Source organism: Furipterus horrens, unplaced genomic scaffold (assembly GCF_987537825.1).
Source record: "Furipterus horrens unplaced genomic scaffold, mFurHor1.1.pri manual_scaffold_5, whole genome shotgun sequence".
NCBI classification, from domain to species: Eukaryota; Metazoa; Chordata; class Mammalia; order Chiroptera; family Furipteridae; genus Furipterus; species Furipterus horrens.
The window spans coordinates 130,273,516-130,286,141 of record NW_028327175.1 but is presented as its reverse complement, the minus strand read 5'-3'; the positions used below and the strand labels follow the sequence as shown (position 1 = coordinate 130,286,141).

General features: G+C 40.5%; 1 protein-coding gene across 2 annotated transcripts in view; it reads left to right on the top strand.

Moving 5' to 3' along the window:
* The first annotated feature begins 8,996 nt into the window (after positions 1 to 8,996).
* ZNF25 (zinc finger protein 25) overlaps positions 8,997 to 12,626 on the top strand; it is a 37,645-nt gene continuing 34,015 nt past the window's right edge. Inside the window, exons 1-2 of one of the 2 annotated variants that reach the window (XM_090277815.1) lie at positions 8,997 to 9,524; positions 11,062 to 11,174. In XM_090277815.1, the coding sequence (XP_090133941.1) occupies positions 11,160 to 11,174 (15 nt within the window). In that variant the 5' untranslated portion in view covers positions 8,997 to 9,524; positions 11,062 to 11,159. Of the gene's footprint in view, positions 9,630 to 11,061; positions 11,175 to 12,626 lie in introns of both variants that reach the window. The other variant, XM_090277814.1, reaches the window with a different exon arrangement.

The window sequence follows — 12,626 nt, the reverse complement described above, 5'->3', positions numbered from 1 at the left end:
ACTACCCAGTGACTGGCAACCTTTTTCACTGCTCTGTGGCACTTTGTGTGGGGGCAGGTGTCCAAGATGGATTCCTGCCATTACTCTCCGATAAGAGACCGGCTCACAGTCCAAGGCAGTGGGTGGTCTGTCTTCCCCAGCACTGGAATTGTGTGCTGCCGGGTCTCGACTGCAGCCGGGATTGCTCCCCTGGCATTTCTCGAAGTCCCACCAATATCCCCGCTGCTACTGTGAACAGCACAGCCCGTCCTTTCCATCCAAATTCCGACTTTGCCCCTTCTACCTATCCAGATGAGCACTGCTGGTTTATAACTTCATACATTGGGCTTCCATGTAGTTTTATATTCTGGAATTTCTGGTTATTTTTGGTTTTGAGGTAGTTGTATTCCTACTTAGTTGTGGAGGGAGACAGCATCAGTCTAAGCCTCTGTCTTGGCCAGAAGTCTGGGCATTGATTTTCTATTCTACTATTTTGCCAAATTCATTTATTAGGTCTAGTAGTTTTTCAGTGGAGTCATTACGGTTTTCTATGTACAATATCATGTTGCCTGTGAAAATGACAGTTTTACTTCACTTTTTCCCCGTATGAATGTCTTTTGTTTCTTCTTCTTGTCTGAGCACTCCTGGGAGGACTTACTTCCAAACTATGTTGATTGAGTGTAGTGAAAGGGGACATCTCTGACTTGTGCCTAATCTTAAGGGAAACACTTTTAGCTATTGTTCATTGAGAATGATGTTAGCTGTAGGTTTTACATATATGGCCTTTATTACTTTGGAATATGGTCTCTCTATTCACACTTTGCTGAGAGTTTTCTTTTTTTCTTTTTTAATCATAAATGGGTGCTAGATAATATGGAATGCTTTTACTGCATCTATTGATATAATCATGTGATTTTTATCCTTCATTTTGTTTATGTGTTGTATCACACATATTGATTTGCAAATATGCCACCATTGCATCCCCTGGATAAATCCCACTTATCATGGTGTATGATCTTTTTTAATGTATTGCTGGATCTTGTTTGCTAATATTTTGTTGAGGATTTTAGCATGTGTTTTCTTCAGAGATATTGGCCTATATATTTTTTCTTTGTTGTATTGTTATCTGGTTTTAGAGTTAGGATCATACTGGCCTTATAAAGAGCTTGAAAGTAATCCCTCCTCTTGAAATTTTTGGAATAGTTTGAGGAAGATAGGTGTTAGTTTTTCATTGAATGATTGGTAAAATTTGCCTGTGAAGTCATCTGGCTCAGAACTTTTGTGTGCTGGGAGGCTTTTTTTTTATTACTGTTTCAATTTTCTTTGTTGTTATTTATTCCAGTTTTCTGATTCTCTCTGATTCAGATTTAGAAGATTGCATGTTTATAAAAAATTATCCACTTCATCCAGCTTGTCTAATTTCTTGGCACATAACTGCTCATAGTAATTTTTTACAATCCTTTGTGTTTCTGTTACTTTGTCTCTTTCATATCTAATTTTATTTTGGAGGCTCTCTCTCTCTCTCTCTCTCTCTCTCTCTCTCTCTCTCTCTCCCTTTCTCTCTCTCTGAGTTGGTTAAATATTAATCAATCTTGTTTATCTTTTCAGAGAACCAGCCCATGGTTTGAATAACCTCTGTATTGTTTGTTTTTTTGTTTTCAGTTTCTACATCATTGATTTTTTTTCTGATCTTAATTATTTCCCTCCTTCTCCTTGCTCTGTTTTTTGTTGTTGTTGTTGTTGTTATTGTCTTTCTAGTTGTTTTAGGTGTAAGTTTAGATTGCTTATTTGATATTTTTCTTGCTTTTTGGGGTAAGCCTGTAGTGCTATGAACTTCCCTCTTAGGACTACTTTTGCTGTGTCCCATAGATTTAGGGTTGTTGTATATTCATTTATATTTGTTTTCAGTATTTTTTATCTCCTTGTCTCATTGATAACCCATTTATTATTTAATAACACGCTGTTTAGCTTCCTAATATTTGAGTGTTTGTATCTTTTTGTTCAGGTCGATTTCTAATTTCATGCCATTGTGATCCAAGAAAATGGTTGATATTATTTCAATCTTCTTGAATTTGTTCAGACTTGTTTTGTGACCTAAAATGTGTTCTATCTTTGAGAATGTTTCATATGAACTTTAGAAGAATGTTTATTCTGCTACTTTGAGATGAAATGTTCTGTAAATGTCAATTAAATCCATTTTCTCTAGTGTGCCATTTAATTTCACTATTTATTTTGTCTGGAAGATCTATACATCTATGAAAGTCTGCTTAATATCCCCTACTACAACACTATTGCTGTTGATCTTTTCCTTAAAGTCCACCATGATGTTTTCCTTTCCATTTGCATGGAATGTTTTTCTCCATCCCTTTATCTCAACCTGTGGAAATCTTTTGTTCCAAGTACCTCTTGTAGAAGCATATATAAGGGTCATGTTTTCTTATCCATTCAGCTACTTTATGTCTTTATGTGGGGAACTGCTCCTTATGGTTTCAGGAATTGTAGCCCCATCCGTGAGCCAGGCTGCCCTCCAGAAAGCTTCTGAGTCAACAGAACACTGGAAGGCTGTGCGGCAAATAGGACCAAAGGCCACTCATAGGGCTTCCATGGGGATTGTATTTAAAGAATGCTTATTATGCTTTGGAGCTTGCTCTGCTTTTCTTATCTCCTAGTTAACTATAAGCAATCTCTAGCAAGGAATGTATGAAACCTTGCACCTAATGTCAGTGTGGCATCAAGATTTTTAATAGACCCTGACACAGACTGGTCACTGTGCCCTCTATATTGATACTTGTAATCTGTAACTGTCAACTGCAATCCAGGTGCCTAAAAGCTATAGATGATTTATGAATTTTGACCTTGTATCTTCCATGCATACCCTTCTCAATAAAAAGCATGAGAGAGACTTCCAGCCAAGATGGAGGCCTATACTGTCATGCTCTGTCTCCCTCCACAATTAAGAAGGACTACAACTACCGCAAAACCAGAAATAACCAGAAGTTCCAGAAAGTAAAGCTACGTGGAAGCCCAATGTATGAAATTATAAACAAGTGGTGCTCATCTGGATGGGTAGGAGGGGTGAAGCCAGAAGAGAGAGATCAAGTTGTGCCAGGGGCAGCAGCTGCAGCAACGGGTGGTGGGACTGCAGTAAGCACAGATGCCCGCATTTAATGGAAGGCGAGAAGCGCCTGGGAGCACCCCTAGCTACAGACCAAACCCATCAGCTTGCGATTCCAGTGCCAGGGAAGACAGACCCCCATTGCCTCAGACTGTGAGGCCCAGAGGGTGTGGGGATGGAGGAGGAGGCTCCCGGTCTCTCAGCAGAGAGAGAACAGCAGGAATCCATCTTAGACCCCCACCCCCACGCAAAGCGCCACAGTGTGGTAAGAAGGGTCTCCTGGCAGTGACGAGTGCATGGGGCTCCTCCTCCGATAGCATAGGAGGTGTTACAGTCCCTCTCTTGAAGCAGAAAACTGCCAGGATGGCTAGGTTAATGATAGAGATCCCAATCACGCAGCTGACCAGAAAGAAAATACATGAATTAATGGACAAACAGATAGATAACCTTTCTGAGGCTCAGTTCAGAGCTATAGTCATAAGACAGCTTACAGAAATAACAGTGGGACTTAATCAAGATGGGGAAGGAATGAAGGCTAGTCCTGCAGAAATGAATGAAAACACATATGAAACAAGTGGTGAAGGAAGAAAAGCCAGGGATCAAATCAATAAATTGGAACATAGAGAAGGGACAGATAGTCAACCATTGCAGAAAGAGTAAACAAAAAGTGAGGAAAATAAGGACAACCTCTGAAACTTCTGGGACAACTATAAGAGAGCAAAAATCTGAATTATAGGGTTGCCAGAAAGTGAAGAAGAAGAACTAGAAGTTGAAAAATTACGTAAAAAAAATAATGAAGCAGAACTTTCCTAACTTGGGGAAAGAAACAGACTTACAGATCCAGGAATCACAGAGAATTCCAAATAAACAGGACCCAGGGAAAACCACACCAAGACACATTATAATCAAAATGTCAAAAATTAAAGATAAAGAGAGAATCTTAAAAGCAGCAAGAGAGAAGAAGAGAATTATGTGCAAAGGGGTCCCAATTAGATTATCAACTGATTTCTCAAAGGAGACTCTGCAGGCAAGAAGAGGCTGGCAAGAAATATTCAAAGTAATGAAAATCAGAAACCTACAGCCACAAATAGTCTATCCAGTGAAACTGTCATTCAGAATAGAAGGGCAGAGAAAGTGCCTCCAGGACAAAGTAAAACTGAAGGATTTCATTAGATCCAAACCACTGTTATATGAAATGTTAAAGGGACTTGTTTAGAAGAAGGAGGATCAAAATTATGAACATTAAAATGAAAACTGTATCACAACAACGAACAACAGAAGCTAGGGAATCTAAACAAAAGCAAACTAAGTAGGCAATGAGAGTGGGAAAAGAGTTATAGACATGGGGAACATATAAGGGGGATGTCAGCAGGGAGGGGACGGGGTGAAAGCGAGGGAGATGATGCAGGAATTAAGAAGCATAGTAGGAGGGAGTGGAGTAGACAGGAAGAGGTTGAGAAAAACTATATGCACAACCAATGGGCATGGACTAAGGGGGGGGGGACAACTGGAGGGAGGAGTTGTCACTGGGTGGAGGAGAGCAGAGGGAAAAGAAATTTGGACAACTGTAACAACATAATCAATAAAACATATTAAATAAAAAATAAAATAAAATAAAAATTTAAAAAAGCATGAGGAATGGAGGTCTTGCACTTTCTCCACTAAAGGGAATAGCCACCTCCTTTCCCCCTCAGACAAAATACAATGTCCTGGATCAATTTGTTACACCATGGTCATGAAACCTCTGCTGGACAGAGTAGTTTCCAACCTAGCTGGGGTGTTGGAGGCACCTCAGACTAATCTTTATATTGGAACCTTTAATTCATTTACATATACAATTATTATAGCAAGTTACTTATTTATTGTTATTTTTATTGTATCAATACCTATGTTTTTCTTTTTTCTATTTTTCCTTCTTTTCAAAGCAGGTCTTTTAACATTTCTTGCAATACTGGTTTGATGGTAATGAATTCCTGTAAGCTTTTTATTATTTTGGTTTAGGAATCTTTGTTTGCTTCAATTTTAAGTGATAGCCTTGCTGGGTAGAGGAATCTTGTTTGCATGTTCTTAGCTTTAAGCACTTTGAATATTTCCTGCCTGTCCATTCTGGCCTATAGAGTTGCTGTTGAGAAATCACCTGACAGCCTAAAGAAAACATTATTGTATGTAATTCACTGTCTCTTGCTGCCTTCAGAATTCTCTCTTGTCTTGACTCTGCCATTTTATGTATGATGTATCTTCTTGGTGTGGGTCTTTTTGGGTTCATCCTGATTGGGACTCTGCTTTCCTTCACCTGGTTAGAGAAGTTTTCTGCCATTATTTCTTCATACTAGTACTCTATCCCTTGCTCTCATTTTCTTTTGGAACTCCTAGGATGCAGATGCTGTTTTTGCTTCATGTTCTCTCAAATTTCCCTTAACTGTCCTCATTTCTCTTAAGTCTCTTTTCTTTCTCATCCTGTCTTTGAGTGGATAATGTTATATTGTCCCCTAATTTGCTGATTTGGTACTCTGCTTCATCTAACCTACTGTTGATTTCTTCTAGTGAGTTCTTCATTTCAGATATTGTGATCTTCATTTCTGACTGGTATTTCTTTGTGATTTATATATCCTTTTATATGTTCACTATTATTCCATCTTTTTTTAGTCTAAGAATCATTATATGTATTTACTTTTAAGTTTTAAAATTGCTTTTATTTTATTGTATTTTTTCATTACCATTTATCCCCCTATATCCTTTCCACTTCCAACCACCCCACCCCCTGCAATCACCACACTACTGTACTTGTCCATGAGTTATTTTTCTTTTTTGCTTGATTGCTCCACCCTTCAACCTCTCCAACCAGAGCTCTCTATATATGAGTCTGTCACTATGTTCTCTCTGAGCATAACCATTATTTATAACCATTATTTTAAACTCTGCTTCTGGTATTTGGGTTGCTTGCATTTCATCTATACCTTTTAATTCTTTTTGTGGGGATTTCTGTTTTACTTTTGCTTGGGACATTTTTCTTTGTCACCTCATTGATCTTATATGTTAGGTAGGTGTACTATGTCTCCTGAACCTGCTTTGATGGCTTTATGATAAAGATGTCTTGCTGGAGTCAGTGGCACAAGCCTTCAGAATATCTGAACTCTGTGGTCCAGAAGTATTTTTTGTGAGTTCTTTGTCCCCTCTGTTATAGTTGAGTCTTGAGTGCTGTTGGCTCTTTTGTGGGTAGACTTAACCATTCAGGCTGAGAGACTGTAAGGGTAACCCTCAACCTCCATGTGTGAGATACTGTGCAGGGGCTGCCCCTTGATGTGGCATTGTTCCCAGTGAGGTCTGGAGCTGCAAGAATCCACCTTTGGGTGTACCGATTGCATGGTTAGTTGGTTCAAGCTTTGGTTTGAGCTTAAACCCACCACTTGTTTGTTGGTTCTGGTTGCATTCAAATTAGGTTCAGATACAGGCCACTGTCAGACATTGTATGTAACCATCCCTGGGCTACCTGTGTGTAGCTAACATGCTGTTCACTTTGTCTGTGTCTACTATATGTGCATGTGCATCGAGAGGCCAATGGGTGTAAAGGAGTCATCTTCCTTCTGCTTGGAGCTGGTGGCAATTCTGTATAAGAGCCAAGCCTCCCTGAGGTTTGCCTCTACCTTTGTGCCACTCTGTCCTTCCCTGAGGTTACCTGGTCTTCCCCCTGAGCCTTTTGATGAGGGATCATAGGATGAGCCCAGGCATGTTGAGATAGTGATAGTAGGTTCCCCATTTGTGAGTCACGCAGTCTGTAGGGTACTCAGTGAGATGAGAGTAGCCCCTGCTCAAAGCAGACCCCTTAACTCTGCCAGAGATTCCAACACTTGTTTTCTTAGGGGAGCTCACTGCTGATTAAGTTTTCCCTTTTGCAGGAGTGAGCTCAGAAGTTCTGGACTTCAGGGGATAGATCAAAAGAGTCTCCCATTAGGGCTGGGTATAAGTTGGGGTCTAATCTCTAATTCCAAGACCTCAGTAGGAGGTTAAGCTCTCTGTCCCATTCCTAGGGAAGAGCCTCCAATGGTCTCACAATTTGAAAATCTCTGTCCTGAGCTGCTCTTCCTCCCTCCCCTTAGAAATGTACCCAGTGGTGGAATCATGTACCTGGCAGAGTTAATTAGCAGTTTCCCCATTGGGGGTGGTGTCTGCATACCTGTAGGTGGGGATCAAGCACACCTTCTCCTTCCTGGGGTAGCATGCACTGAGATTGGGTTTGCCTCCTTGTGAAGTATCCAAGGAGCTCAGCCTGTCTAGCTCTCAGACAACAGCCTCCCCAGTAGATGCAGTCCAAAAATCTCCATTCCATGTAGCCCCTGGTATGCTGCCAAAGAAAGCTGGGTGGGCTCTCAAAACTCCTCCTTACACAGTTTCGTGACCTCTCCACAAGGGTGTTCTCAGTGGGAGAAGACCAGAAATCCCAGCAAAAAGTGTAGGTTGGGCTAAAAGATTGACAGCTCTGCATGGCTTCTCTGTACTACAGAATGCAGCAGCAGCAGCAGTGGCCCAAATTGTGGGGACATGGCATCTCTCATGCACTTGAGAAAGGATAACTGGTTCTCTTTCCCAAGCTACCCCATTAAGTCACTCCTTGGATCTCTGCCCTGCACCTCTCTAGAAATTAGAAAGCCTCCTAAAGACATTCCTGTCCACTGCCCATAGGGACCTGAGCATGGCAGCATGGTGTCTCCATCAGTCTGGGTCCATGTCGTGAACTCTCTAGGCTAGTGCTCCGACAATCGAAGCACTCTTTGCTGAAAGTGTGCCCTCTGAGTCTCAAAGGCACATTGAAACCCCACTGTTTCCTACTGCCAGACACCCACAGTCTCCTTTTTTCATCTCTATTGTTGTGGGTTGGGGATCACTGGATTTGTTTAAGGATCCTTGCTCCTAGGGGGAGGGAGATCTACAGCCATGATTTCTATCTGATTTCTCAGTTGGCACAGCAGCTGTTCACATGGGTCACTTCTCCTACATGATTCAGTAGCTATTATCAGTCTCTATGCAGCATCCATACTGCAAGGCTGATACTGTCTAGGTCCCTGTACAGAACCCCCCCCCAAAAAAAGGTCCCTCAAAGTTACTGTTGGCTGCAATCTGAGGGCTCTTCAGTGAAACCAAAGTGCAACATCCTGGTCCCTCCAACAGTCTGAGACCCTATTCTGAGCTCTCCTGGCTGGCTCTGCAACAATGGGATCAGTTCATGCCAAAAGTGTGTACCAAGTCTCACAGGTGAGGTGTATCCCCACTGATCTCCACCACCAGAGGCTACACAGTCTGCTCTTTCCATTTCTAATGCTGTCAGTTGGGGATCCCTGCCTGGGACCAATGCCCCTCTTTCTTATGTGGAGAAAGCTCAGAGACACAAGTTCTATCTGGTCTCAGATGCAATAGAAGCCACACAAGGCGTCTGTCCTCGTCCATGGTAAAATTCCTCTTACTGGTCTCTATGAAGCGACATCTGCACTCCTTGGCTTCAAATTTTCATATCAGCTAGGTTTCAGTTGATTGCTCAGGCTGATTATTAGGGAGTTAAGCTGCAAATGTGGGTTGTGGGAAGGAGCAAATGGATGCAGCTTCCACCTGCTCTGCGGTGATCTTCCAGCCTCTGGCTTTGAAGGTTTTTGATTAAGTCTTATAATTGTTAAAATAGTCTCTCAGTTTGTGTTTAGCTTTGTGTTCTTCTAAAATTGAACTTTTTCATATCTTATAGTAAAATTGTTTTTATCCTTTATGGTTTCTTTTTTGTTTCATGCTATCTCAAATGTGTTCTTTAAATTTTATATTTGAAGGACCAGGCCTCCTGCAAATGCCAGCAGCAGATACTCAGGTCGCTAGAGAAAGCGAACCTTCTGACGTCATATGAAATAAGTTGGCAGCGGAAGCTTCAGGGGGAAGCATAGTCCAGAGCGGAGCGTGGGGCGACTTCTGCGCATCAGCAATTCCACCTCCTTTCAGGGGTCGCCATTTTCTGTGTGGCGCCCAGCGTGGAGGAGACGCGGGGCCTCCAGTTCTGTGGGAGCCACGCATGACTAGGCCTGGACTCTGTGCAGCCGGTAGTGGGGGCCTAAGCCCTGGCAGATGTGTCAAAGGCCTGTTTGGGGCATCCAGCCCGGGAAGAGGGGAGCCGTGTGTCTGCAGCTGCGTGCCCAGTCGGAGAAAGTGCAGTAACCACCCACTCCGGAGTTTCGGGCTGGCTTCTGAGGGCACCGCGGAGGGAACCAGGCAGTGGCTGGAAGCTGCGTTTCTCGACCCGAGTGAGAGGAGCGGCCCCAGAGGTCTGGCGCCGGGGATCGTTGGGACGGCGTTCGGGAAGCCGCTGTTAGTGACACGTCCCGAAGCCCTGTGTTGTGAAGCTCCGGGGACCTGTGCTCAGATCTGGCGCCTGCCAATCACCAGGCAATTAATCTCGGTACGATTCAGAGACTCATCTGTAAATTGATAATACTAACCTTTCGGGTAGAATACTTAAAAGTGTGATGACTCAATAAAGGCGAGCTGCTTTTATTATTACAAGGTATGCCGTTCTTTTTTTATTATCGGCTCATTTAATCATTGTAATTATCATAGCCATCCTTTCAATCGGTATTAAACACCTCTATTTGAATGAATTTGATTACCAAATGTTCACAGAGAGAAATTGTTTTACCTAGCGTTAGCAGATGGGTTTTATTCTGTTTTACTTGTTTTACTCTTAGTTCATGCTGTTTCCCACATTAATATCCAGTCTTGGATTGTATTTAGTACATTAATTGTCCCAGAATGTAATTGTGGAGTGCAGTGAATTATGAGAACCTGACTTTACCATGCCGTGTTCTGTTTCAAAAAATTTCTGAGGATTTTCAGAACTCTGTGGTAAAATGTGATACCTGCATTCTCCAACCTCTCTTTATTCTCACAAAATTGTTAAACATGTAAGTTGAAACTATGACTTAAGCCCTGACTTTTAAGTTTTACTGGAGAAGCTGGGAATCCGTCCTATCCAGACAAAATGGGAAGTAAGAGAGACATTTTAAAAAATGAAAACTGCAATTTCATCCGTGCCCCATATTAGGAAAATGATATCATAGTGCCTCTGATTGGCTGGACTTACTAATTAAGCATTTTTGTAAGGACTAAGCCAACTAACTGGAAGTGATTTCTGCTGCATGTGGGAAGGATCTCAGCATTATGGGTATCCTAGCATCTAGTTATCTCTTCCTACCTACACAAAGTATCTGTTTTGGGATTATGTACCAAATTGTTATTTTAGAAGTTAGATTTGTGACATTGTCAGCAGATTAGATGGCCATGTCAGAATTCATTAAGGCCTAATTAAATTTTACCGTAGGCCTAGCCCAAGTTTGGAGGGAACAGTGAATTTCATGGTACTCTGGATTTGTGTCATTGAGTCAAGACTTAAAGGATCAGAATGGTATGTGAAGGGTTGTTCAAAGCTATCTAATCCTTCCTCATGTTAAAGATAGTAACATTGAAAATAAGACAGTTACTGCGTTTGTTAATAGCAGAACCTAACGTGGAACAGGCCCACTATATTATATTTAAGTCAACACAAGTTTCTTGGAGAACTGATGTTAGAGAAACTACAATTTAGGGAGAAGAAATATCTTATTTTTGAGAGCTTTGGAGACTTTCTAAACTTGTAGGGTTTGTAATAGTAATAGGAAAGATTGTTATGACTTGTAATTAAGCATTTCTCTTCACCATCATTTGTAATACCAACATAGGGTTCCATATTTTGGGTATAATAAGCCTTGCTTAGGTAATCTATCATTGGGTGTTTAAGTTTTCAATTCTTTTGTGTTATTTAGTAAACAGGCACATAATTTTCAAAACAGCCAATAGGGTGCTCCTTTATCATGGCCCTTCCTATTCATTCTCATGTTTCAAACAAATGTTTTTACAGAAATTTACCTTTTACTAAACTGTTGTCTGGAAATTTCTCACAGGTGATTCCTGAGGCTGCAAGATAAGATCTCATGACTTATCTCTTTCAACTTTCCCTGTTCTGGCTTCATAGTTTATCCTTTCCCGAGAGCAGCATAAAATGAACAAATTCCAGGTGAGTTATTTACTTAGTCCATACTTTCTTTTACTGTGTGTGTGTGTATTTTCAGTGAGTTTTATGAGATCCCTATATTGAATTAAAAAATAAATAGTTAAAAATCACCTTCAGGGAAAATACTGTTTGACTAACACAGCAGTTCTTAAAGTCTGGTCCTCAAACGCCTGGGAGCCCCAAGACCTTTTCAATGGATCTGTGTCAGAAGGTAATATTAAGGTGCAAAATGCAGTTTACAGTGTTGACATTCTCACTGATGGTATAAAAATGGTGAATAGATTGCTACTTGTTTGGAATAAATTAAGATAGTAACACCAATGACATTGTATTCTTCTGCAATGTGCTCGCCTTAAGTATACCCTTGATGAAACAGTAACAATTAATTTTATTAAATCTTGACCCCTGGGTACATATCTTTTTAATATTCAGTGTGACAAAAAAAATTCAGTGTAACAAAATGGGAAGTTTACACAAAGTACTTTTGCTGTACGCTGAAGTATGATGGCTGGTTGTCTTGAGGAAAAAAAGCACTTGTGCCATTGTTTGATTTGTGAGTTCATCTAGCCACTTTTTTCGTGGACTACTATTTTTACTGGAAAGAGCAATTGGCAGACAAACTGGTTATTTAGACTTGGGTATTTAACAAACATTTTTCTCAAAAGTGAGTGCAGTGAGCCTGTCACTGAAAATAACTGTCACTATTTGTTGTCAATATTAAAATATAAGCTTTAAGTGAAAATCGGAATTTTGGAAAACATGTATCCTTCACTATCAATTTGACAACTTTAATGCTTACAGACTTTTTTCATGAGATTGGTGAGGGTACATAACAAATGTGATATCTTTTTATATTATATAATATGTAAATATTTGAGTAATATTTCTGATATGTGTGCTCAGAGGCAAACTCCTGCAGTTTATGAGAACAGAGGGATACAATAAAGTGAAGAACAAGGAATAAGTTGGTTAGGGAATGCCCACTGTAAAAGGTAATAGTTGAGGAAAATTCTGAATTAAATGAGACAGGGACCCAAGTAGAAATATGGCAGAAGAGCATTCTAGATAGGAGAAACAGCAAGTACAAACACCCTGAGGAATGTTCCGGAAACAGTATTAAGGACATGGAAGCTAGAGAGAAGTGACTTAGGGAAAGGTAAGAGGTAAAATCAAAAAGTAAAAGGAGCTAGAATATGTAGGACCTTGTATGTTGTATAAAACATTGAATTTTTATTTTATTTATTGGTTCATTAAAGAGCAATGTACATAATATTTATGTATAATTTAGAGAACATTGATTAAGTAAACAGCAGTGTATTACCCCTCTGGCTTAAATAAAATTTGCTAGTACCTTTGAAGTCCCTGTATGACCCTCCTTAATCTCTTACATTATTACTCAGAGAAAACTAATCTGAATTCCGTGGTTGTCATTTCCTACTTTTTAAACTTAATTTT